The 26,565-nt window shown below is 39.0% G+C and overlaps 1 protein-coding gene across 1 annotated transcript in view; it reads left to right on the top strand.

Moving 5' to 3' along the window:
- Window positions 1–26,565, top strand: part of LOC140229754 (ATP-binding cassette sub-family C member 10-like) — a 44,612-nt gene that overhangs the window by 12,190 nt on the left and 5,857 nt on the right. Inside the window, exons 7-11 of the mRNA XM_072309988.1 lie at window positions 4,570–4,717; window positions 5,823–6,024; window positions 6,985–7,200; window positions 16,375–16,502; window positions 16,872–17,041. Of these exons, the coding sequence (XP_072166089.1) occupies window positions 4,570–4,717; window positions 5,823–6,024; window positions 6,985–7,200; window positions 16,375–16,502; window positions 16,872–17,041 (864 nt within the window). The remainder of the gene's footprint in view (window positions 1–4,569; window positions 4,718–5,822; window positions 6,025–6,984; window positions 7,201–16,374; window positions 16,503–16,871; window positions 17,042–26,565) is intronic.

Below are 26,565 nucleotides of genomic sequence, written 5' to 3'. Positions count from 1 at the left end.
TGTGTTTATTTAATGTCGGAAATCACCTTTCTGGAATTTTCCTGCAAGTGTGCAGTTTGGATTTAAAACCCACCCATAGTGGAGATTCTGTTCGTACGTTTGTAGGAACTGTCGACTTTTGCACTGGAATAGATGCATATGGGTAAGAAATGCGTGAAATTATGCTGTGATACCACGATTTCAGTTTGGTATCGAGGAAAATGCAAAATACTGATTACCCAAAACAGTACGACAATCTCAGAGCTTAGCCGATCATGGTCCTACGTAATGTTCCATATTCAATTACATCGATGACATATTCTATCACTATACAGTATGCATAGCGCAAGCGTGAATTGCGCAAGAAGCAGCTTGCTGCGAAATATACAGACGTCTCGCCGGGATTTCTGCAAACGCCGGGAAATGTACAAATCTCAAAAATTGCATCAACGGGAAGTGTAAGGATTTTAACCATTTTCGACAAACCTGGGATCTTTATGTTGACAGGATCTTGATTTCTTTAAATGAGCCCCGGCCAAGGGGGGGGGGGGGTAAAATCGCATTTTGTTCAAAGGGGCACTGAGGCCAAGAGATTATTGAAATAACATTCTAGAACCAGAAGCGATAGGGATAATGCAGTGCTCTAAATGAAGTACATTTATGACGTAGTTTCAAGTTTGTTTTGACTAGGGGAGGGGGGGGGGGAGGAGGGATAGGGAGAAGGCAGATTTGTTTCACATTTTCAACTTCTTCTTGCAAACTCTGACAGATTTTCACCAGACATGGCAGGTATCCCTAAGGTAGAGTTCCATTTTGTTTGAAGGGGCACCTAGTCAATTTGGGGGGGGGGGGGGGGAACGGATGGGAATGGGTGCGATGCAAAGACCTCAATTCAAGGGTAGTTAAAGCAAAAACTATTTTCTCTGAACCAGAAGTGATAAAGATAATGAAGTGCTCTATTACAATCACATATTTATGAATTTAGTTTTTAAGCTTCTTATGACCAACGAGGGGGTGCCCAAGGGAGGAGGGGATGTTGGAGGAGAATGCAGGATTTTCACATTTTCAGCATCTTCTTCAACAATCCATTACAAATCTCCGGGAAAGTGTGCCAGGTAGCATCCATGGGGTCATTGTATCCTACTTTCTAGTGCCACCAAATCGGGGGGGGGGGGTATCCCCAATTCAAGAGATTGTTTAAAGACAATAGAAAAGAATAAAATAAATTTCCTGAACCAAAAGTGGTAGAGCTAATGCAGTGATATACATGTATTAGAAAGTAGGCCTACATAAATGAATGAAAACTATTGAAATTCTTCATTTTTACTGCATATTCTTGAAAAATCTATGACAGATGTTTACCAAACGTGGCATGTAGCAGCCCAATTATAGGACAATAGAATCCTAGTCTGTTTGAAGGGGTACCTGGACAAGGGGACAGGTCCGTGTGAGGTGGAGGTGGGGCAAAAGTCTCAAATTGAAGAAACAAAAGTGATGTATTCCATTCATTTATTTTCATTATTTTTTTTTTTTCCAAAAGAGCATAACACAGAATAAATCAGGGATTATATCACAAACGTATACATTCGAGTTTGCAAAGGATAAATGATACAAATAAAGATGTATAATTTTACGTATGCGTACTAGCAAAAAACAAAGAGTTTATTCGCAAAAACCGATAAGTCCATTTTCATGAAAATATATCGACATAATTATTGTGATTTAAGGAATTGTGGGACCAATCTGAAGATATCATCAGTTTATAACAAAACGCAATATAACTCGGACTATTTCAGTCTAAGATCAATGTTTTGCGGCAAAAACCGATAAGTCCACTTCTCGTTTTGTTGCAAAAGCCAATAAGCCCACGTTAACCAATCAGCATGTCGTGTATGTATCAGGTGATTTCATTGATTATGCTGTTTCATGCATGCTGTACAGTAACTACTTTGTATGTAGGACTACATACACCCATAAGCACGATACGGACTCCGCTACAAGCATGCAGGCTGCAGCGCTAGCTTTGCGGCTACTGCGTGCTGACCTAAATAATCGTGTATGACAGTGAGCTTCAAGAGGCTACCCAGTTTTCGTCCAACCCGTGACGAAAACGAGAGCGCAAGAAATGGAATATACCGTTGCTATGGCAACGCAGTTTCCACACATTCGAAACATGGTGTCCCGCAGCACTTCCGTTGTTCCAAAGAACTGCATGTGTGCCGAATTTGCACGAGCATTGCTATAAAACATGAGGAAGTACTTTGATCCAAATGTTTTGTCCTGATTTATTTTCATGATATTTGGTTGCCATAGCAACGCAGTTTCCAACACATTAAAAAAGAAAGGTCTTCACCACCACCATTGACCACACCAATGTGTGTGTACCAAAGTTCGTAAGCATTTTGCTTGAGAAAATGAGGAAATCCTGTGATCCACAATATTTCCCCGATTTATTTTTATACTTTACCGTTTACATATCATTACCATGATGTGTTATTATCATGACAACGCAGTTTCCAACACATCGAAAAAAAAAATGTCTTGCACATCTTCATCTCCACACTAACATTTGTATACCAAGCTTCGAAAGCATTTTGCTTGAAAAATGAGGAACTTTTTTTTTTTCGATCCCTAGTATTTTCCTGATCAATAGCCGTAATATACTGTTCCCATGGCAACGCAGCTTTTGAGCCATGAAAGAGTTTATGACTTGTACATTTACCGAGTTCAGGCAGGGAGGTGGGAAGAGAGGCAACGTGCGCGCCAAATTGCATGATCATTGCTCGAAAAATGCGGAAGTACCTAGATTACCAAAAGCCATTCAGTGATGTATGACCATAATATGCAGTCACCATGGCAACGTAGTTTCCAATACATTCAACAAGAATAAAATGTCTTGCACATCTCCATCCCAAAACCAATGCGTGTGTGCTAAACTTCATGAGCATATAAAAACTTGAGAAGACTTGCAACGCACATGCTTTATACTGCGAGCGGTGGACTTATCGGCTTTTGCAACAAAACGAGAAGTGGACTTATTGGTTTTTGCTGCAAAACACATTGATGGGTGCACAATTTCAAAATGTTCCCTTTGTGTAGATTTCTAAAAATCATACCTTCTATTACGTAGGTAACCGACATTCATATATTATGATCTCTACATCATTCGCGTTCTACGTCAACAGAGTGTAACGAAAAATCGTGATTTAAAAGAATTGAACAAAACGGACTTATCGGTTTCTGCGAACAAACTCTTCAAATAAAGAAAACAAAGTTAATATGTTTCAGATGGAAAAAAAAAAGAATTGAGAGGTCCACTAAAAAGAAAGCTTGTATATTGTCAACCATTCAATGGAAAATCGTATCAAATACCTATTTACAAATACTTACCCCGAATATACTTTAAGATCTAATACAGTACTTTATTTATTAGTCCGTACATTTATGATGTTGTTTCACGTTTGTTGTGGTGGATGAGGGGATGTGGAGGGGGTGGGAGAGAAGGAGGCAGAATTTTAACCTTTTCAGCCTCTTCTTGTACAATGTATTAATGATTTTCACCAAACGGGGGAGGTTGATATCCCTAGCGTAATAGAATCCCATTTGTTCAAAGGTCACTAAGTCCTTAAATTGCAGCATTGATTTTGCCCAACCCCCATCCCTGACCGTCCCTGCCCCCGCCCCACCCCCCCCCCCCCCGCGCTATCGATCAAAATGGGATTTTATTACCCTAGGAATGCTACCTGCCGCGTTTGGTGAAATCTGCCATGGATTTTTCAACAAGATGCTGAGCAATTTAGGGACTCTGAGGCGTCAACCCGCCCCCACCCCCACCCCCATCCCCGCCAGAGATTGAATGTTCCTATCACGATAAAGATGTTATCTACCAGGTTTGGTGAAAATTCGTTTGGGGGTATTCAAGAAAATGAAACGGTGTGTCATGTGCAGTTTTGATAGACATCGAGTTCATCTACTATCGGTACGAAATACCATTGAAGTATTGTACATTCCCCGTCAGCGTTTGTACATTTCCCTTCAAAATTGAACAGTTTTGTTTGTCTGTCTGTTTGTTGTTTTGTTTTTTGTTTGTTTGTCTTTTTGTTTTTCTATTTTCTGGTTAGACGTTTGTATCTTTCCCGTTGATGCAATTTTCGAGTTTTTTTTTTTTTCATTTCCAGGTGAGACCTTGTAGCGTTTGTTCGTTTGTTTGTTTGTTTGTTTGTTTGTTTGTTTTTGTAGCATACCCTGGCTGCACAAGGGTACTTCGGGAATAAAGATTGTGCACGGCAATCTAAATTATTCTACATTTTTTATTACAAATTCTCAAAAACATCTTGCCATCCTGAAAAAGGCGTCAGCCAGACAAGTTTCTTCGTAGCTTTAGACCTTTATAATGTTTTGCAAGCAAATTCCTAACAGTGGAACATAAATTTAGAGCCCTTCCTTGAGATAGTTTAGCTTTTAATTATGCTACCATTTTTTCCCACAGTTCAGCTATCATTTCTTTCTTCTTGAAAATGATGCTATAGAGGGTTTTGTAGCATTAGAATAGGGTTGCATTATTACCATGACAACATTGCTCCTCCACAGTCTCACGTATCATCGGTGACTGGTGGCTGTCACAATGGACTTCAAGTATCAGTCAAGAGAAGGCAGCCCACGTCCACAATGACTCATCACTGACCGCTTGCCATTCATCCGATGTGGAAGAAATTAATGGCGCCTCGAATCTTTGCCAGTGAGTGTATTTCTACTAGCATCAGTAGGACAAGTGGTGCATAAATGACATACAGAGCTACAAATATAGGTGTATTGTCTAGAAAAAGTCGATCTTGATTCTTATAAAGTTAAACAAGTGCATAATATGTTTATGCCTACGCCATGATGTGTCGCCCGAGGCATTACGTTTTTCGGGTTGTCCGTCGGCCCTTCCTTCCATCCGTACTGAATTTTTCCAGAGCACATGCTCACCTTTTGCTTGATTCTCGGTGAATCATGGGGTTGAGAAACTGCAGACGAGCCCCAGTCCGCTGCTAAACATGGCACGCAGCTCTACTGTACTTGCGCCATCAAAGCAAGATGGTGCCCCACTCGCAAAATAGTGTAAGTTTTCTGATAATCACAGAGACGTGCTCCCCAACCCCCCAACCCCATCTCTCTCTCTCTCTCTCTCTCTCTCTCTCTTTCTCTCTTTTCCCCTGTCTCTCTTGGAGATTCGCCAAAAAAAAGTAATTTTGACTTGTGATTGACAAGGGAAGAATAGGAACTCGAAACATACATATTATCATGGGGATAGATCTTATAGTTGAACACAACTGAGAACGATATCGCAAATAACGTTTAGTGAGCTATATAATATACGATCTCTATTAAAAAGCAGACGCACTTCCATATGGTAAACTGAGTATAACTTTGAATCAATTTTTTTCATATCTTAGCCACTTCAAAACCAATTTTCATCTCACCAAAACTGCCAAAAACCAAATGTAGGTCTCAACCAAAACTATACATTACCTTTAAGCATTAAATGGATCAAGGAATTCAAAGAAAATTAAAGTGCTGCATGGTCAAGCAGACAATTCAGTCTTTTTACCCCACATTTTGAGTCCATGATATTCTAATATGCATGTAACACACCTAGAATACATATAGATGATGGATGTGGATTTGAGAAAGATGTGTATCTGATGGATATAGGAAACATTGTCAAAAGAGTACATGAGTTTATAACCCTTCAGGTCTGGACCACTGCTGTAAATGTTATTGAGATTATGTACGTGCAAGACACAAGTTACACTAACCCTGAATCAATCTGTGAACCCATTGTCTTCTGCCTTCTTTAGGTCAGGGACTGATTCGTCCATGTACAGCGCTGATGGCGGTACTCTGGAGACGACGCGCAGCGTGATGTTCTATCTTGGCATTTACGCCTGCATTGTGGCCATTGGATCCCTCTGTACTCTGGCCGCGAAGCTTTTCTTTGCTCACACCAGCATCAGAGGTGGGGCTGTCATTTATGAGAAAATGCTGGGCAGCATTCTTAAGGTTAGTGATGGGTGAGAGCAAAAGAGTAGACGATGAGTTGTCTCACCTCAGCCTTCATATCACAGACTCTCAATAGTAAGGTCCTTGCTGCAAGTCTTATTGAAGAAGGGATCAATTCTCTTTTGCTAAGGTGCTGGTGCGTACCTCATTTCCCAGTTCTCTTTGTTTTTATGACATTTCATTTTTTTTTTTTTTTTTTTTTTTTTTAGGCCTGAAGTAAACTAGATTGTATATAACCATTTAATTGCCTTTTCTCAGTAATCACTTCAAAATCCTAATCAAACTGACGTCTATTTTAGTGTCGGTTTCCTGCCTTGCATACACACAGTAGAGCTATATACACAGATGCGTGGTCCACTAAAGGATGCTTTTTTGGAGAGGCTTTGACTGGAAATGTATTAACTGTTTAGCCATGGTGTTAACCTAGTGTGTGTCACATTATTCTGAGACAAGTCACTCCTTGTGAAAAGTATTATGTTGTTCAAACATACGTAACTCTTATAAATCGTTATTACCCTGGACAGGTAATGAGCAAAATTGTGGAAAAATTCCCAAGCTTTGATTGTATGTACATTGTCTGACAAATTTATGATTGTTCTTCTTTCAAAAGACCAGCAGCAACAATATTGTAGAGGCATTATTTTTGCACACAAAAGCATGGCAGAAACGTATAATGCAATCGCAAATCTACAAGGGAACACCACTTGCTGGTCAATCACAACATAAAATGCAAGCTACATTTGACGGGAATCGAAGCTGCAGAAATGATTTCATTGTACTGTGGTATTTGGCAATGTATCAATCGACTGAGTCGGGTGTGCGAATGAGGCACATTTAAGCTCTACAGAAGAAGGGGCTGTAGGATGTGTTTGCAATAATCTCCTATGAAACTGAAGGAGTGAAAATTGGCCTATGAAGGTCCTGCAACTCGCATCATTTTTTTCTGTTCTCTTGTCACAGGCTCCAATCTCTTTCTTTGACTCCACGCCACTTGGCCGAATCATCAACCGCTTTTCCGTTGATATACGCACCATTGACGCCAGCCTGCCCGACGTGCTCAACGGTCTGCTGGGAGATTTTTTGGCCTTTGCCAGTGCTATGGCAGTCGCCTGCATCAGCCTGCCCTGGTTCTCACTATGCCTCTTTCCAGTTGGGGTCCTCTGTTACTTCCTGCAGGTGGGTGAAAGTTTTGTCTTAGTTTGATGTCATAACCCAGAGTACATTTCAACAAACCCAAAAAAAAATAAAAAATCCAAGCTGACGTTGAGAACAATGTATATCAGACACTATAAAACAGCTCCCTGAACAGTTACATGTATATACCGATTGTGGAATTTAAAAGCAAGGGTTTTCCGTTCATGAAGTATGACGAACCATTTTTGTCGAGCCGACCGGAACTGAGGGGAGACTAAGGGACCGCCTGCGGTGTCTGTCCGTCCGTCGTCCATCTGTAACGCTACAAAAAAACTTAAATTACTTTTGCTGAGTGCTTCAATGTTAATCACACTTGGAGAGAAGAGTGTTTACGCAAAGTAACACATGTCACCAAAAAGGAAGGTCACCTTATGGTGAAAGGTCATAGGCAGGGGTCAACTAACTTTAAGGGGCCAATTTTAAGTTTTTATGGCGCATTTCGATTAAAGCTCACTTTTCATTGGTATGTCCGTTAGTGACCAAACTTAAATGGCATGTGTCCCTTGGGGATTTTAAGTTCACTACAAGGTCAAATGTCACAAGCAGGGGTCAATGAACTTTTAGGCGCCAGTGTTGAGTTTTCATGGCGCAATTTGATTATGGCTCATAACGTTTGATCGGTAAGTCCATTTGTGACCAAACTTAAATGACACTTGTTCCTTGTGGAGTTGAAGGTCACCACAAGGTCAACAGTCACAAAGAGGGGTCAACGAAATTTTAGGGGAAAATTTTAAATTTGTACGGTGCTTTTCAGTTATTGCTTACAACTTTTGCTCGGTAGGACCACTTGCGCCCAAATGTTGGTAGATGTCTCTTGGGGAGTTGAGAATCACCACAAGGTCAACAGTCACAAAGAGCGATCAACAAACTTCTATGGCCAATGTTACATTTTTACGGCGCGTTTCGATTATGGCTCATAACTTTTGCTCGTTAGGACTGTTTGCGACGAAACTTTGTTGGTAGGTGTTTGTTAGGGAGTTGAAGATCACCACAAGGTCAAATATCACAGACAGGGGTCAACAAACTTCCAGGAGCCAATGTTGAGTTTGCCTGTGTTTACAGCTATTAAACAGCGTAGGCTTTTCTCTTTTTCCCATCATGTTTTTTCTAACCATTAAATTGCATGTACCCCATTTTTGTCAAACATATGACATTTTCACATTAATTAAAAATATACTGATCCATGTTCTTTTTTTTTCGCCATTTTCTTTGCAAAACAAAAAATCGTGAGTTACAAAAGCTCTTGTTGTACCAACACTTTGCCTTGATTCCACTTTATAACAATCAAAGTTAGATCTTTACGATTGTGCTGTGGTACATTTGTGGGCAAGACATTTTGGCACTGGCCTCTTTTTTTTTTCTTTTTTGGTTATGTATTATATATCATATATCTGAAATGACATGAGAGCACTTTTTTGTTCAATTCCAATATTTTCGCAGAAAGAAAAAGATATCAACAGAATATGAGTATGCGTATGGGAGACGATGTCGGGATGCATTTTGTTGTTCTTATCATTGCATGTTAAAACGTGTTCATCCCAGAAAATTGTTACTTCTTGAAGATACTAAGAGGGATATTGTTTTTTTTTCAATTATCACCAAATGAAAATCGTAAAACACGTTTGAAATTCTGTGAATCTGTATTTTTTAGGTGTTGTATTAAATAGTAAGTTGAAATGGAATCATCACATTGATTTTGCTTGTACAATAATCTAATGTTCTATTTGAACGACTGACGTCGTTTGATCGACTAAAGTATGATTTGCCAAGTGACTTTTTTTTTATAACTTATTTATGACGTTTATATTTAATCTGTTTTCTCTTACCGCAATTTTATCTGGGGAAATACGTATTCTTGCCAAACTCAAAGACTCTACTTTAAAAGAAAGCGATTCGAATTTGTACAAAATCAGATTATAATTATAGCATCAACACATAAACTTTTTAGATCATTATACACCCTGAAATTGCAAGATTTAAATATAATGCAAATGTAAATCTTTTATGCAAGGTTATTATAAAGCTCTCTCACATTATTTGCATAATATGTTTTCTGTAAACTCTGATGTACACATTACAATTATGATACAAGATCGTCAAAATAATGAAAGTGTTATCATTCTACATTATTCTTCAGATTGGGATCTTAACATGAATGGGAAAGTGTGTTCTTAGCAGTTTTTCTACAACCTTTTTTTTTGGGGGGGGTAGGATGATGAGGTATGTCTTAGAGGCCACTTTTCATTTCTTTTTTTTTTTATCTTTTGCACACTCTCCACATTGAAGTCTAATAACCTTTGAAAAGATGACGCTACTACTTTGAAAGTTATCATTGATTATGAACAGAGTGTGTTTATAACGTATCCGGGCACTTACCCATTGGGCAACTACCCTCCGGATAACTACCACAAGGATAATTACCCCCCCCCCCCCAGGGCAATTACCCCCTAGGGCACCCCCCCCCCGGACAACTACCCTCTTAGGACAATCACCCCTTAGGGCAATTCCCCCTAGGACAACTACCCACCGGATAATTACCCCCCGGTTAACTACCCCCCGGATAACTACCACCCGGAAAACTATACCACCCAGATAATTACCCCCCGGAAAACTATCCCCAGGATAACTACCACCCGGAAAATTACCCCCCAGATAATTACCCCCCCCCCCCCCCCCGGAAACTACCCCCAGGATAACTACCACCCGGAAAACTACCCCCTGGACACCTACCCCCGGAAAACTATCACTGGCCGGAATGCCCCCCCCCCCCCGAAAAAAAAAAAAAATCCCCTGGATAACTATAGGGCCTTGAGTATACCCCCTGCTTAAATACCTCACCGTGAAAGACGTTAGCAGCTGTAGCCACGTTCTCGATATTTTTTTGTGCATTTCGTGCGATATAAGACATTCATGTACTAGTATATCACTATTGTATACATCTGTAATGAAGCCTACTTTTATGTAAGCCTATAACACATCTACATTGTGTGTAGGTCCTATACGTACGTACACGTGTGTTTCACGCACTGAAAAATGAAGATTATTGATTTGCTGCAGAGAAGAATTATGTCAAGATTGGTTATTGTCATGGTTATTGGTTATTAGTTATTTGTTATTGGTTACCCCAGGGTTCTGTTGGAGGCCCGTTTTTTTTTTTGTCTTTGTTTTTGTTTTTTTTTTGTTTTTGGTCTGTTTATGAAACTAATCGGTTAAGTATTGCGCAAACATTGTATTGCTTATCACTGTTATGCATAACAATGATACAAAACTTCATTTTCTTTAAAACCTGCTGTGTCTTGTGACTGTCATCGGCCATTGTAGAAGCTTGGTGCCCCCCCCCCCCCCCCACACACACACTTTACAGGGAGCGAATGTCCCACTCTTTTGCATGAAATATAAAGTGGGAGGGTAGTGGCAGCAAAAATATGAAGACTTTTTGTTCTTGTTTTTGTTTGTTTGCTTTTTGCTTGTCAGCCGACTTTCGGCGGAAAATCACATCTTAAAATTATGAAGACTTTTTTGTTGTAGTTTCTCTTGTCTTTTGATTTTCTTTCTTCTTGACTGGAAGGCAATTTTGCCCCCCCCCCCCCGTTTAAAAAACGTGGTGCTGCCCTGAATAATGCCCAAATAAATTCAATAAGATGGTAACATTCCTTTTATGTAATAAAATCATGTACAGACCATCCCCCCCCCTCCATTTCAGCGGGAATTTACGCCCATGGCTGATATGCTTTATCATGCTTTGCCTTCTTCTGGGTTGGGTTTTTCGAATTCGCTATTGTGTAATCTTCCAAAAAGGATGTCATAAAACTTCAACTGTTGCAAAATTCTGTCCCCGGTTGTTAACTTTTACTATACTAAGTTTTATTTCATATCACCAATAATCCGTTCCTTACATCGGCTTCATGTAGTAAAAAAAAAATAATAATAATATTTCAAAGATCTTGTTATTAGTACATCATTCGGTTTATGCAATTTACCCTGTATACCTACTCTATTCCCAAATACAATCCGACACGAAGTATACGTTCACCGTCAGATGGGTTGTTACTCCAAAAATCTAAAGGAAACATGGATGGGGTGATCGTGCTTTCTCTGTTATAGGCAAGGGCATAAATCCGGGGGATGGGGGATGAAACCCACCTGAAATGGAGGAGGGGGGTGGCCTGTACAATCATCCCCTCCCCCCTGAAATTTGAGGGAAAAAATGGAAGAAGCAGAAATGTGATTGTATCAATTTTGGCATATTGCATGACATTCGTACGCCCGTCTCCGGACAGGTAACAGAGCTGAAGAGTATTCTATTTTGAAGGATAATGTATACAAAATTTTCTCAAGCGCTCGCTCGCGAAGAAAGTAATATCGACATAAGGTATGGCCCAGACGTTGACAACGTCAAATAGTATATAGGCCTACATGTAAACATGTAAATCAAAAATTTCACCAAAAGTGTGCACCAGATCGCTTAATTTCAGGTCTGAAAATGCAAAATCTTCCTCGCCCCCCCCCCCCCCTCCCACATCCTCCCCCACTCGGTCGCTCCGCTTCCTCGCACAGATATTCCAACTCCAATCCCTCCCCCACCCACCATCATTAACCCTATAAAGCCCAAGCTATTTCGACCCTTCCCAGGCTCAAGGGGGGGGGGGGGGGGGGGGCACACATTATGCCCCCTATATAACTGTGTTATTGTTTGATGTTTCATCGTCATATTTGGCACATGGGTAGAGCAACTCATACTCTACACGTCATGCATATAGGAAATAAGCTAAAAACATGATTTTCTGAATAATTTCTTCATCCCCAGTATGTCTTACCGTAGACCAATATTGTTCATAATTATTTGCCCCAAATGGTGTGCAAGTCAAAGCTCATTATTTGTTATTGTTGAAATCTCTCAAGGTCACCACATGGGGGCGCTATTCATGACGAAATAAAGAAATACATTATGAGACCTCTGATGTATTGTTTGGGATACTAGGTATACATGCATAGTTATCCATATTTGATATTCCCATAATATTGGAATTTTAAGTTTGCAGATTGATAATGTGATAAAAAAAAATGATATTAGAGGTATAAATTGGGTGAAAGAATCAAAATGACACAAAATAGAACGGCAATCTTTGGAAAATACTGGTATTTTAAAGTATTTCTGTTATTCATCAACTTCCAAAGCGAAAAAAATATAGCTATACAAACGGCAGTTTTTTGATTGTAAAATGTCAACATTTTCAAGCATGTAACATTATCATGATGTTGTTGCTAGTAATTACCAGCAGTTGCGCCCGGTGCACCCCCCCCCCCTTAATTTCCAATGCGAAAAAGTATATATAGCTACAAACGGCAGTTTTTGAACTGGAAAATGTCAAAATTTTCAAGCTCGCTCGCATTTAATCGTTATGCCATTCTCCTGATGTTGCTGCCAGTAATTGCCAGCAGTTGCGCCCGGTGCGTCCCCTTCACCCCCCCCCCCCCCCTTCATTTCCAAAGCAAAAAAAAAAAAAAAAAGTATAGGTACAAACGGCAGTTTTGGGATTGTAAAATGTCAACATTTTCAAGCTCGCTCGCTTCGCTCGCTAGCATTTAATCGTTTTGCCATTCTGCTGATGTTGCTGCCAGTAATTGCCAGCAGTTGCGCCCGGTGCGCCCCCTGTCAGCTTTTACAAGCTCATCCATGGTGAACTTGACCTTGACGAAGGCGGTCTAAATTGAAACCATGGTTTATGCATATTTCTTCTGCGTAGATGTGATTGACAGATTGACAGATTGCGTACGCTAACAGGCATCCAGTAAAAAAAAAAAACGTGCATTGATGCGCGGATGTATTGGTACGCCTATTTAACGCTTATTTTAGACCATGGTCTAAATTTGTACCATGGTCTAAGTTTAACCCAAAGAGAATTCGGGCCATTAGGGAGCTTTAGATTTTGACGCGCGGACGTTTGAGACGACGAGTGCGCTGGACGTTCTCATCTCCCCAGGGCCTGCGTCGCGTTGAAAAGTAGCTTTAGATTACCATTACGCTGGGACGCAACGTATAAAGAAAATAATTGACATAAGTTTCAGAAACAAAATGCAAGATATAATGTATGATGTACAATCAAAACATCATTTTAAGAACCAATTCATTGCATTCAGGGCGCTGCTCCTCAGTATACAGTAACATTGACTTACTCCATAATTACATCCCTGCTAGATCTCTACGCTCATCCAAATCCGGTTCTCTGATAAATCCAAGATTCACTACCATATGGGGCACACATGCCTTTGGCCATGCTACTCCCACCTTATGGAATGATTTATCTTCAGCCGTAAAAAAAAAAAAAATGTTCTTCATCAGACTCCTTTAAAAGCAGTCTAAAAACGCACTTGTTTAAAGCCTCAATTTGACTACTCGCTACATGTATTTGATATTTGTATGTCCTTTATCTCCTTCACTTTCTCTTCCTTCCGCGCCTAGAGCACTCTGCAGAGTGGATTTGGCGCTACATAAATCATATCAATTATTATAATTATTATTATATTATTATTATTATTATTATTATTATTATTATTATTATTATTATATCATTATTGTTATTAGTATTATTATCATGATCTAGAACATGCACCGAGTCGGGCTGCATTCATGAGAAAATTAGAGACAGCATTGGTTGGTTCTTAAAATGATGTTTTGATTGTATATTATGAATTATATTTTGCATTTTGTTTCTAAAACTTATGTCATTTTTTTTTTTTTTGCCCATGGCAATGCGCAATATTTGGCAATACCTCAGCATGTGCTGTGGACCCCTCCTTCCTCTCTGTAGTCCCTCTTCTCCCTCCATCATTTTCGTCTTTTCCTCACATTCTTCCTTCTCCCTCCCTCTTTGTGGGTTTCCATTTCCATTTCTATTTTGTCATTTTTTAAGCATTTTTTTTTCTGCTTTTTTTTCTCTCTCTGTTTTTTTTTTTTATGTTATAATTACTTTTACTGTGGTTGCTTCAGACATTTTTGTTGCAGTTTTGATGCCGATCGTTACCAATATTTTCACCGATTCTTTCTTTCCCGAGGGGCCCACACTCTACAAGCTTTGTATTTTCAGTGGGTCCCTACGTTTTTCGTCTTGTATACGTTGATATTCCACTTTATTTCAATTTACTTCAGGCATTGTAATCTATCTTTACTGTAAGTATACAAGTTACAAGTACTGTTCTACTCTGTTAAACTCACTTTGTCTTCTTGATACGATTTCTATCACTGAAGAAAGAGTGATATATGTTATGTTATTCTTTACTGTTGAAAAACGGAATAAATTTGAATTTGAAATTTGAATTTGATGTACTCCATTGTGTTCATAGTGGGGAATAGCTATATCTATTTAAACGAATTTTGTGTGTAAGGTCTTTTGTTTTAAGTTGTTGGGGGTTATCTTTTGGAGGTTCCAGGGAAACTGGAGTTCATGAAGAGCAAACATGGACTAATAGCTCTCAATTTGGGAAGAAAATCTGGTGTTGGAATTCAAAAGTACATACATGGGATAACTTGGTAGCTGTGATTTTACATAAAGTCGGTTTTGTGATCTGCATTTTTGGATGGAAGACTGGACGAACTGAGAATAGGAGAAAAGTTCAGTAAGAACCCATTCGGTGTATATCGTTAAGGGGACTGTATAGTTCTGATTGAGGTGAGGATTCAGGTTTATATACTTTTTTGGTGAGACAGTGAGAAACCTCGTATGAACTGTGAAAGAGCATGTAATTTCAAGGATTCAAAGTTTATTTGATGACAATTGGCTTTTAAATGGCTGAGATATCCAACAAAGCGATTCTAATAAAATTGACAGGCCACATACGACTTTTATTGAGGACCTCTCCGTTTGTGCTTGTGTTTAGATATCTTAGTCATTTCAAAATCGATTTTCATCAAATAAACTTTTGATACCCCTTAGAATTGTATGCTCTTTAACAAGAGTGTTTTCTTAATATCTCACAAAACATTACAAGCTGAGTCCTCACCTCGACCAGTGCTGCCCTACTTGGGTGAAAAGAAGCAAGTGACATCGAGTACAAATGCTACAAATGAAGAAAATATGTTTTGGGGTAGGCCCTTCAACATGGAAATTTGTGAAGAGATATAATGTCGGTATTCGTGCATGTCATGTGGAGATGCATTTATGATAATTCGAAGAATTTTGATTTTCTCATAGAAACTTATTATTATGTAACTTGCTTCCTTTTGCCAAAGTAGTATAGAATTGTAGCAAACATGAAAAATCTGGCAAAAGGAAGCATATGACAACCATAGCATGAGTTTGTTACTTGCTACCTTTTGCCAAAGTATTATAGGTTTGTGGCAAACATAAAAAGTTGGCAAAAGGAAGCAAGTGACAATTATCATATAAGAGTGTCACTTGCTTCCTTTTGCGAAGTATTTTAGTTTGTGTGTAAATTAATATAAATAATTTTTGCAAAAGGAAACATGTGACAATCACATCATATGAGGTTGTAACTTGCTTCCTTTTGCCAAAGTATTTCAGATTTTTATCAAATCCAAAAAAATTGTCAAAAACGAAGCAAATGACAATCATATGATCAGAATGTTACTTGCTTCCTTTGCCAAAATATTATAGATTTGTAGTAAACATGAAAATACAAAAACAAGCAAGTGACGATCATATCGTAAAGATGTTACTTGATTTCTTTTGCCAAAGTATTTTAGATTGTGTGTAAATATAAATGATTTGGCAAAGGGAAGCAGGTTACAATCATATCATGAGGTTGTAAGTTACTTCCTTTTCCAATTTTTTGTTCATGCAATCTTGTGCACTTTCCTCTTTTTGCCACTCGAATATCTCAGAAATGGGCCAACATTGTAATTTTTTGATTTTTTAGTTAAACAGACTGAGCATGCCTCAACTATGACAAATCAGTGTAAAAAAAAGAAAATCAATATCCATAAAAATGTCACTTGCTTCCTTTTTTTCCAAAGTAGGACAGAGTAATGTACAGTTCCGTTAGCATCAAGAAGGATATAAAAGTTCAGTGATGATTTTGAGGCATTGGGTGAAGGTTTACATGCTGCTGTAATACACCATAATGTCATGACATAGACAGAACTTCTTGACACCGTCACGGCACCACGACTGTCTGTCACATATTTCCATCTGACAGAAATACTACCGCAAGCCCTGCCGAGAACTGCGCCACATGTACAGCGTCTGCAACTCTGTCGTCGCCAGTCATTTCTTAGAGACTCTGGCCGGACTCCCCGTCATCAAAGCGATGCGAGCCTCACGACGGTGAGTCAGTATGTCAGCATCATCGATAATATCTCATGTTTCCTGCCTGATACATTTCGTCAATGCCCAATACTGCGTTTCCGACGTTTCAAATGAAATTTACCAGTAACACATTTTTATTACTACTGCTTCTGTTGATGCTACTACTACAGCTACAAGAGCTGCTACTATTAAATACTGCTACCACTACTACAACTTCATCTTCTTCTTCATATTTTTCTTGTCCTTCTTCACCTTCGTTTTTTCTTATTCTTTGTCTTATTCCTCTTCCCCTCTTCCTCCTCCTCTGTTTCATCATCCCCCTACTTCTCCTTGTTCCTCTCACATGTTGTTACTTACTATCATTCCATTTGATTTGATTGTGGGCAGGTTTCAAAAGGAACACCAGAAAAAACAAGAGGATGTACTTCGGGCCTGGTACAACATTGAGAGTGTGATGCGATGGCTTAGGTTCCAGATGGAGCTGATAGGCAGCATTGTGGTAGCCCTGGTGGCCATGATGGTGGTGAGAAAACATCAGTACGCACAGATGGACCCAGGTGTGTGTCCGGCTTGAAGATTATTAAATCGCTTTGCCATTATTACTATTATTACCTTATCTCATAAAGAACTAACTGCCCGTAATGACCGCATGGACTTTAATACACAGAGAAAACGTGTAGTTGAAAAAGAGGGAAATTCAAACATGTATGTCGATTCAGTGAATCCAGGAATACTACCGTATTAGATCATAAAATGAAAATAAGAGAAGGGCACAATCCATTTAAAATGCATGAATTGTTAAAGTTGTGATGCTGCCATCGCTGGATGAAAAGGCTGGATATCACTTGACATCAAGATACATCACGAAAAGAATACAAACAAAACAGATACAAAATGTGATATCTAAATCACGTCATGAATAGAAACTGTTTCATGCAGCATACAAATGTATACATAAGACAGTTCTCTATAATGGTGAAATATGATGGAACCCCAAAAGCAAAGCTTGTAAATGCATGTTCCAGGAAAAAAAAAAAAAACATATCAAAGTAAATTTGTTGTGCAATCGATGAAGATAGGACACAAAGTAATAATGACGAAACTATATGAAAGCTAAAATATCAAAGTACAAAGTGAAGAAGAAATTAAAGAGAAGAAAAAGAAAAGGAAAAAAATTAACCCAAAGAATAAGAGCTGGGTGAAAAATAGCATATAGATACACAAGTATAAAGAATCAAGTACATAACGAGTTCAACATGTACATACTGATGTAGTGATTATGTAATGGGCGCATAAACCAGAGGTAAATCGATCATACACTGCAGGTAGATCCGCCATACATTGAATAAGGGTACTGTGGAGAACATACTGAAACATTCCAATCAGGCAAGTTATATGTATTAAGTAGCATTGGTGTTAATTTTTGTTTAAATGTAAACATGTTATAACATTTGTGACCCGCTACAACAAAAGGATCCGAAAGTCGGGGAGGACAATTTTCTGAAAATGGCATGAAATTATTTCCTATCTCTTCTACTTTAATTTCATATATAACACAACTCATGAAAATACTCGGTTGCGGAGATATCGATGATTTTATTATCGCATGTCGAATGGTAGGAAATCAGTGTATCGAGAAAAACGCCTTCAAAGTTTCCCTTCCAACGCTATGATGATCAAAGGGAGGCGAGGCAGTTTTCACCGTTTTACAATAGAAGGTACACTCCTAACAACCTCCGCGATGTTCATTCAAGCTTAGCGTCAGCGGTCTACGCACGACCAATCAGTAATCAGTATGCCACACACTGACCAATAAGATCACTCCCTCGTTGCGAGGGGCGGAGTCTAGCTGCGGCGCTAAATCCAAGTCTTCGAACACGTTTCAGTTACGATGGAAGTCGGAAAATCATGGCCCAGAAAAACGCTGATTTCTAGCTTTTCTTTTGATCATTTGTGACAGTGCACCTCAAAACGAACATAAAGTCGCACACACTGATTTTGCGTGATGACTGAAAATAAGTGAAATGGGTCAACCTAGCCGAACTTGACTTTTTCATACTTTCTGAAAGAGCGGGTCTTCTTTTACATTATGCTAAAGTTTGGTATCATAAAACGGGCAGGAAAGTGTGTTTTTCAGCAGTTTATCTCGAACATTTTTGGTAGAATAGTGTGATTAGGTGTGTCTTTAGAATCCCTTTTTCATTTCTGAAAAACCTTGTCCACACTCTTCACTTTCAACTCTAATAACGATTGAGAGGGTAGTGCTACTGCTTTGAAAGTTGGCATTAATTATGGACAGAATGAGTTAATGAGGCATGCTTAATTTCACTTTAATCTGATAATATCTTCATTGTTGTTACTCTGGTGGTTTACTTCCTGTTTTTTGTCCCATTCATCGCACAGCCAGCACGGTTTGTAAAGATTAAGCGCTTGAATAGACACTGTACTTCAGAGCCTCTTTTCTCAGTTCACACTTTTCCCGAGTGTGTGCTTTCTTTCCAATATTTAAATAGGTTAAGAGAGTCCATTTGATTTGAGTTATACATCATTTAAAGCTTAAAGTCTGCTCTTTATGGTCTTAACTAAAAATTCATGTCTGGCGCGACTTTTTGTTTGTTTTGAGGTGCAGGGTCACATTTAGCTTCGAAATTTCGGCAGATGATAGACAAAACATTAGACTACAAATTTGTGCCTAAAACAGAAAGCTGATTGTTTTGACCAATTTTGATGATACGACTTCAAACTCGTCTCGGCTCAGCCGTCAGCGACTTTAGGATCCTTTTGTTGTAGCGGGTCACATTTGATTAACTCTTTATGTGCCACGTTCGCACGTCCGGCTCAGTCGACGGCGTGCCAACTTCGCATATTCTGCTCAACAAACAAAGCCGCCAAAATCGATCGATAAATCGCTAATCACTGCTAATCCCGCGGCACGATGAAAGCGTTCTTCGTGCTTTTGTTCCTCTCATATACGGCTTGCATACTGTGTGGTAATTGACTATCAAGTGGTGTTCCCAACTAGATTTGCTCGTACATTCTAAGTTTCTGTCACGGTTTTATGTGCAAAAGTCATGCCTTTACAGTAATGTACAACTGGTCATTCGAAAGAGAAATTGAAAACAGATTCGTCATAAAATTTATATCGAAAGAAAGTTTGGCATTCCTCTTTGACTTTGCCTACTATTATGCCCATCTTAACAGAAATTTGTAGAGGTTATACAAATTAGAAAAACAAAATTCTTTCTCAAAGCATGACTACCTTCGTGTCTCGGAATAACGTGGCACACAGGGGGGTTTCACCATGGCACATAAAGAGTTAAGCGTGCGGGAAGATCATTCCAGAATTTGGGGTCCGGTGTAAAAAAAAAAAAAAAAAAAAAAAAAAAAAAAAAAAAAAAAAAAAAAAAAATATATATATATATATATATATATATATATATATATATATCAAGGAGTGTGCGGGTATGTGGAAGGTGAAATGAATCTCTTTGTCTTGTGGGATAAGCATGAACTGCACAGTTTTTCAGAAATATGGGTGAATATGTCAGATTAGCGGTTGGCTGATAACTGAAACACAAAAAGTTGTATGAAAACAAAATAATCAGCAACTTTAAGGAGTATGTTTTCAAAATGATTCGTGTGACAATAAAAATAGGCTAGATTGACTGAACGAATAGCCCGCCGTCGTATTTTGAAAATGTTGTAAATGTGCATGTGATTTTGCACAATTTCCCCAGATACAGGTACCGTAATTGAGATAGGGTAAAATAAGCGGTGTATATTGTATCTGACCCTGCACCACAAAACCAACAAAAAGTCGCCTGAAATAGATTTTCAGTTAAGGGCAGATTCTAAAAGAGCAGGCTTTGATGTATGATTCAATTCAAATGGACTCCTCTAACCTACCTAAATACGGGAAAGAAAGCACACACTCTGGAAAAGTGTGAACTGAGAAAAAGAGGATATGAAGTAAATGGTCTAGTCAAGCGCTTAATCTTTACCAAGCCGTCCTAGTAGTGTCATGAAAGGGACAAAATACAGGATGTAAACCACCGGAGCAACAACAATGAAAGGATTACTAGATTAAGCTGAAATTAAACATGTTCTATAAGCACATTCTGCCCATGCTCATCGCTAACTTTCAAAGCAGTAGCGTCATCCATTCAAAGATTACTAGACTTGAAAGTAAAGAGTGTGCAAGGGATTTCAAGAAATGAAAAGCGGCCTCTATTTAAAGTCATACCTGATCATTCTACTTTTCCCCCAAAAAGAGTTGAAGAAAAACTGCTAAAAACACACTTTCCCATTCATGTTGAGATACAAAAATGAAGAATAATGTAGAAGAAGGATAGCTCTTTCAGAAAATATGACAAACTCAAGATCGACTTTGTTGAAGCATTTTTGAGTCCTCATTTAATATCAAGGGGTGAGACTTTTTGTTTGTTTTGTGGCGCACGGTCACATATATATATATATATTTTTTTTTTTTTTCAATACATACTTGGGCAAAAATGATTTAGGTATTCAAAATCTAAATATTTCTTGAGACCATCTTAGATAAATAATCTATGTGATACTTTCTTTTAATTTTATGGTCAATATAAAAACCTAAACAATTAGAAGATTAAACTTGAATCAAACAATCATTATTAATTTTTATATTGCCAGGCATGTGGGTAACATAATTATGGTACTCAATAACATATATGAAGAGCTTGCTTCCAAAAGGCGCTGAATCCAATTTTTATCGAACTCCATCTTTCGCATGATTCGAACAGATCTTTGTCATGTGCACATAAGGCACTAAAAATTTAATCAAAATTGTTTGAGGAAATATGAAAGAATCAAGCATGAAATTCACGCTTTCAACCAAAAGGCGCTAAATCCATTTTTGCTTTCAACCAAAAGGCGCTATATCAAATTTCTCTGTTCCGGTCTCTGATTGGTCAGAGCACGCCAGCTAGGGGTGCTCTGACCAATGAGAACATGCAACACGTACTATTACATGCAGCGATACTGCACTACATAGTTCAATGGCAATTCTTCACGGTCATGGATCACTACCACTGTTGTCTGTAGTGCTGTACAGAACCATGGCTATCAGTCGAAGGTACATGACAGTTTCATAATGGATGAAAGACCCAAAACTGCCGGTGATCTAAAAAGTGGTACGAAAAGTGGAAAAATGAGGCAGTGTTGAAGAAATGCAAGGCTAAGCAGTGGAAATACAGCTGTGAAAGGTGAGTTTACTTATCTGTACGACGCCCATATTAAGCCATATGTGCGTCTTGGTGTTGGGACCGAGATGGGCATCATACGGTACCCTACTTTGAACATAATGGCCCGAATTCACGAAGGTGGTACAAATGAAACCATGGTCTAAACCAAGGACAAAAACCATGGAGCGCGAAGTGTCACACAGAATATTTCGTTACGAAATTGGTCATTTCGTCGACAAAATGACTGTTTATTCATTTCGTGGACGAAATGTTCATTTAACAGTTAGTTACAAAATGTTGTCATTTCTTTACAAAATAATCATTTCATCGACGAAATTACTGAATTCGTAGCGAAATATCCCGTGCGACACTTGGCATTCCATGGTTTTTGTCCATGGTTTAAACCATGGTTTCATTTGTACCACCTTCGTGAATTCGGGCCGTTGAGTTGATTTGTGAGCAACGTAGAATGTCAAATTTGGGTTTTATTACAAATTTTATAATTAATCATTCACTGGGATCAATAATCTGCTGGGGAAAATCGTGAAATGGGCCCAACCATGCACCGGCACCACAAACAGGGCTCGTCGTCGTGCATCAATGTAAATTATGTATTTTACGTGTTGGCTACCAGCTAGTTAAATGTTTACCTGTAGTGGCTGTACAAGGCTGTAGTGTAGAGCTCTATACGTTAGAGCTCTATTAAATGTTAGTACTATATAATAAGTTTTTAGTAAATTAAACTTTTTGATCTACGGGTTCTGCTCGACGATGCAATACCAAGCAAGGTAAATTGACTACTACTAGGCCTATATTCACGATACTAGTAGCTACTACCAGATCACATAGAGTGGACTTACAGCAACAGGGCTGCGTGTGTATAAACAGGGTAAATTTACCGGTACTTTTCGGCGATGCAATACCAAGCAAGGTAAATTACCAGTAGGCCTACTACTATTCATAAACGTATAGGGTGGACTTACAGCAACAGGGCTGTGTGTGTATAAACACTCGGTACTTTTCGGCGATGCAATGCCAAGCAAGGTAAATTACTACTAACGTTACTAACATAGGGTGGACTTACAGCAACAGGGCTACGTGTGTATAAACAGGCGAGCCACTGTGAACCAATACTGACATGCAGTGGTGGGGCCTATTTAACAAGTATGCCGTTACTAGTAGTTTAGCGTAGGGTTGTATACCTATGGTAAGAATAATCAAGGGTCATGAGGAAGTCTTTCCAAGGATAGAATGAAGGGCAAAATTGTGAAATCGGCCCCACAGCAGTGTGCTTGCACTCGTGCATTTAGCAATTAAGCAAGGTTAGGTTAGGGTTAATAGGGTTGAAGGTTAGGTTAGGGTTGTACTAATAGTTGAATTGGCTGTTGAATTAGTCGAGGGACATTAGGGAGTCTTTCCAAGAATAAAACATGAAGACCAAAGAAAAAAAAAAAAAAAAACGGGAGAAAGGGAGGAGTATGCTGTGGAAATCGGCCCCACCTCTGTATCAATTGCTCGTAAACACCGTTTGGTGGGGCCGCATTCACAAGTATTATACTATGGAACAAAGCCCCAACGCCGTGCTTATGTACCGATGAACGCCACACGGTGGGGCTGAATTCACGAGTATAAACAGGCGAGCCGCTGTAGTATTAGTACTGACACGCAGTGAAGGAGCCTACTTCACGAGTATGCCAAATGAAGTGTATTGCTACATTGTATGCAGTGGAAACTGGTCCTGTTGCTGTATCAATCATGCATATTAAAGTGTCGTTTGATGGGGCCACATTCCTCAGTATTAGCCCTGTATTGTGCAAGAAAGCACCATATTGAACACCACATGGTGGGGATGTAACAGGTAAGCTGCCGTATTATTTAGTACTGATGATAGAGAGACAGTGGTGGGGTCCATTTCACAAGTATGTCACTAATTATCTGTTGAAGGAACTGTAATCAATAAATAAAGTTACCTTGACTCATTTTCTCAGTTAAGTTTTCTGTAGATCTACAGCGTGTAACTATTCAAGTCAGTCTATACAGTACTGCTTATGCTGTGTTGCAATGGTAATGACCTGGTTACCTACTTTTCTAACTGTTCGAGTTGGTCTATGCAGCACGGGTGCATTGCCCTGGTAATGATAGAATTAGAGCCTGTCTCATATTCACTGATGGACCTTATAATCCTGATATGATTGCATTAGTGGTTTTTTTATGGTTATATTAAACATTAAAAAATTATGTTAAAAAAAAATCTGTAAATCAAACTAGTCCCTTTCTTTTTGGTCTTTTAGTAGAGTAAGTGTTGCTCCAAATCACTATGGCTGTCTAGAAGCTATTGAGAAATGTATCAATATTGGAAGTTTGAGGTTGTGTTTGCTACTCGTGGACAGATATTCTAAGCCAACGGTATTAATTACTTTTGATTGAATTCTCTTATTCTTCTCCCAATTCAGGTTAATGGCAAATCATCCTTGGAAGTCATACAACCTACAGCATATCTGCAAGCAGCAAGTGTCACTGAGCTGGCAAGACACCCAACGACCTGTCCAACTCGTTGTCACGCCCAATACATCTGTCTCCCCAGGAGCAAACCTCCCAAGGAGGGAGTGGGGGTCATTAAATCGGATTCGAACCCGAGTTGGGCGTTTCAACGCAGCCATGCATGGGTGGGGGCTACGCCCGTCAGCAGCCTGCCAGTGTGGTGCACCAGAACAGACTGCTCAACACATCTTGAGTGAGTGCCCTGATCTCCGCCCTCCTGACAACATGGACCTGACACACCCTACTCCTGAGACTGTAACTTGACTACAACAACTGAGGGACGTTATTTAGCTGCCGCTGCCTCATATGCAAGAAGAAGAAGAAGCGCACATCGAATGACATTTACCATGCCTTATACCAGGAGGGTGACAGGATGCATTCATAGCAGTACATGAAAGGCCAAGATTTCGTGAATCAGAGGATTGCGAGAAATCACAGAGCTTATCGTTCATTTCTGAGCTCATGCGTACTGAACCAGACAACGGAATCATCACAGTGGTCTTAATCTCATTGAATGCTGAATCAAGCTTTCTTGAGTACGCCGGGAGGTGCAACGTACTTCGAGTGGCTGTGTGTTTTTGACATCATTAAACTTAAGCTGAGAGGAGGAGAAAACATCCCTGGAAAACAACAAGGTGATATTGCGTGCATTGAGGCGGTGGACAGGAATTCGGCGAGGGACTAACCAAGTGGCCAGTGCTTTGAATGACTTCCTTGATTTTGAATACAGTGGACATCTCTGGCAATGAGGATGAAGCAACAGTGGCCACCAATGATGAACGGAACTCTGACTCGAGCTTATGGCAAGACATTATGATTCCTAGGGCAGGCACTTTAACTAGTTGAGATATTCTGCCAAGGACTTGATGGTATGCATTTCATGCGGTAAACCTCCTGTTTTGGCTGTAAATGACTCAATTTTTACTTTTTAGAAATGAACATGGTAAGAAGACAAAAAAGACAATGTGATTCACAGTACAGATGCCTAGATGTAGGCCTTATTGCTGTTGACTTACGTATAAACAAAGAGTTTTGTCCACAGATGTGCTTTCATGTGCATCTGTTGCCTTCTTAATAAGTACTACAGTTTTAGCAAATTTTAAACAGATGTTTGGTTAGTCCAAATCAAAAAGCCTCCAGCAAAGCCTTGCGATGCTTTCTTAGTATTAATAGGTAAAGCATACAATGTGAGGGCTTATCATAGTGATTTGTTTTCATGTCTGTTGCAGTCAGATTTGTGCATGACAACCTGTATTTTATTTTCACCTGAAGTAAATACTATCAGTCAACATGATTTCACAATCTCTGCAAGTCCTCACTTTCCTTGAGTCACTGTACCTTCTGTATAGACTTCATGATATTCAGTGCAAAGTGTTGTAGGAGATCAAAGTATTTAATTCGTTGTTGTTGCTGCTGCAGTTGTATTTTGCATTGTGAAATGTATATAATGAATAGGTGTACAGTATGCTGCTATTATGAGTAAAATTAAAAGCAGCATGCTGGGAAGGATTTTACATTTTGATGTGTGTGTGTTTTGGTGCATTTGTGTGTGTATGTGTATGTGGGTGTGTGTTTGGGTGGGTGTGTGTGTGGGTGTGGGTGTGCGTTTGGGTGGGTGTGTGTGTGGGTGTGGGTGTGCGTGTGTGTGGGTATGTGTGGCTACTGTGATGTAAATGTATGCAGTTCTCTAGTATTTACCTGGATTGTACATTAATGACATTCCCTAATACCAATGTTATTGAACAACTCGAAAGTATTTCTTCCAAAAGGCGCTGAATCCATGATTTCTTCCAAAAGGCGCTAAATCTGAAAAAATCTGAAATATAAAAATTCATAAAAAATAATTGGTGTGTGCAGGATTTTTTTAATGTGCATTTTTATTTCCTACTGTGATGGCACTTCCACTAGGAGCATAGAGCTAATGAATAAAAAAGCTGTAATATGTGTAATTAAAAAAACATCATTTTACTCGAAAGTAGACGGAATGGATTTAGCGCCTTTTGGTTGCAAGCTCTTCATATACGTTTTTTTTTTTTTTTTTTTTTTTTTTTTTACATTGAGAGCAACTTGTTTGCTTGAATCCTCATTTGAACCGACTTTAATTGTCTGTTCACTACATCTCAAATAGTTGTTGGGTTTCGATGTGAAAAGAAGATATTAGAATCATCGTCAAAAAGAAGAAAAAGAAAAAAAAAACATAAGATGATTTTTTTTTTTTTTATCATTTATATGAAGAATAAACAAAAGTGTGCCTTAGATGGATCATTGAGGGACTCCGCAAGATAGTGCTTTTAAGAAGAAACTAAAGCCGTTGATGTTGA

This window comes from Diadema setosum, chromosome 6 (assembly GCF_964275005.1).
Source record: "Diadema setosum chromosome 6, eeDiaSeto1, whole genome shotgun sequence".
Classification (NCBI taxonomy): domain Eukaryota; kingdom Metazoa; phylum Echinodermata; class Echinoidea; order Diadematoida; family Diadematidae; genus Diadema; species Diadema setosum.
Note: the sequence above shows the minus strand (reverse complement) of the source record. Positions and strands in the feature narration are given on the sequence as shown.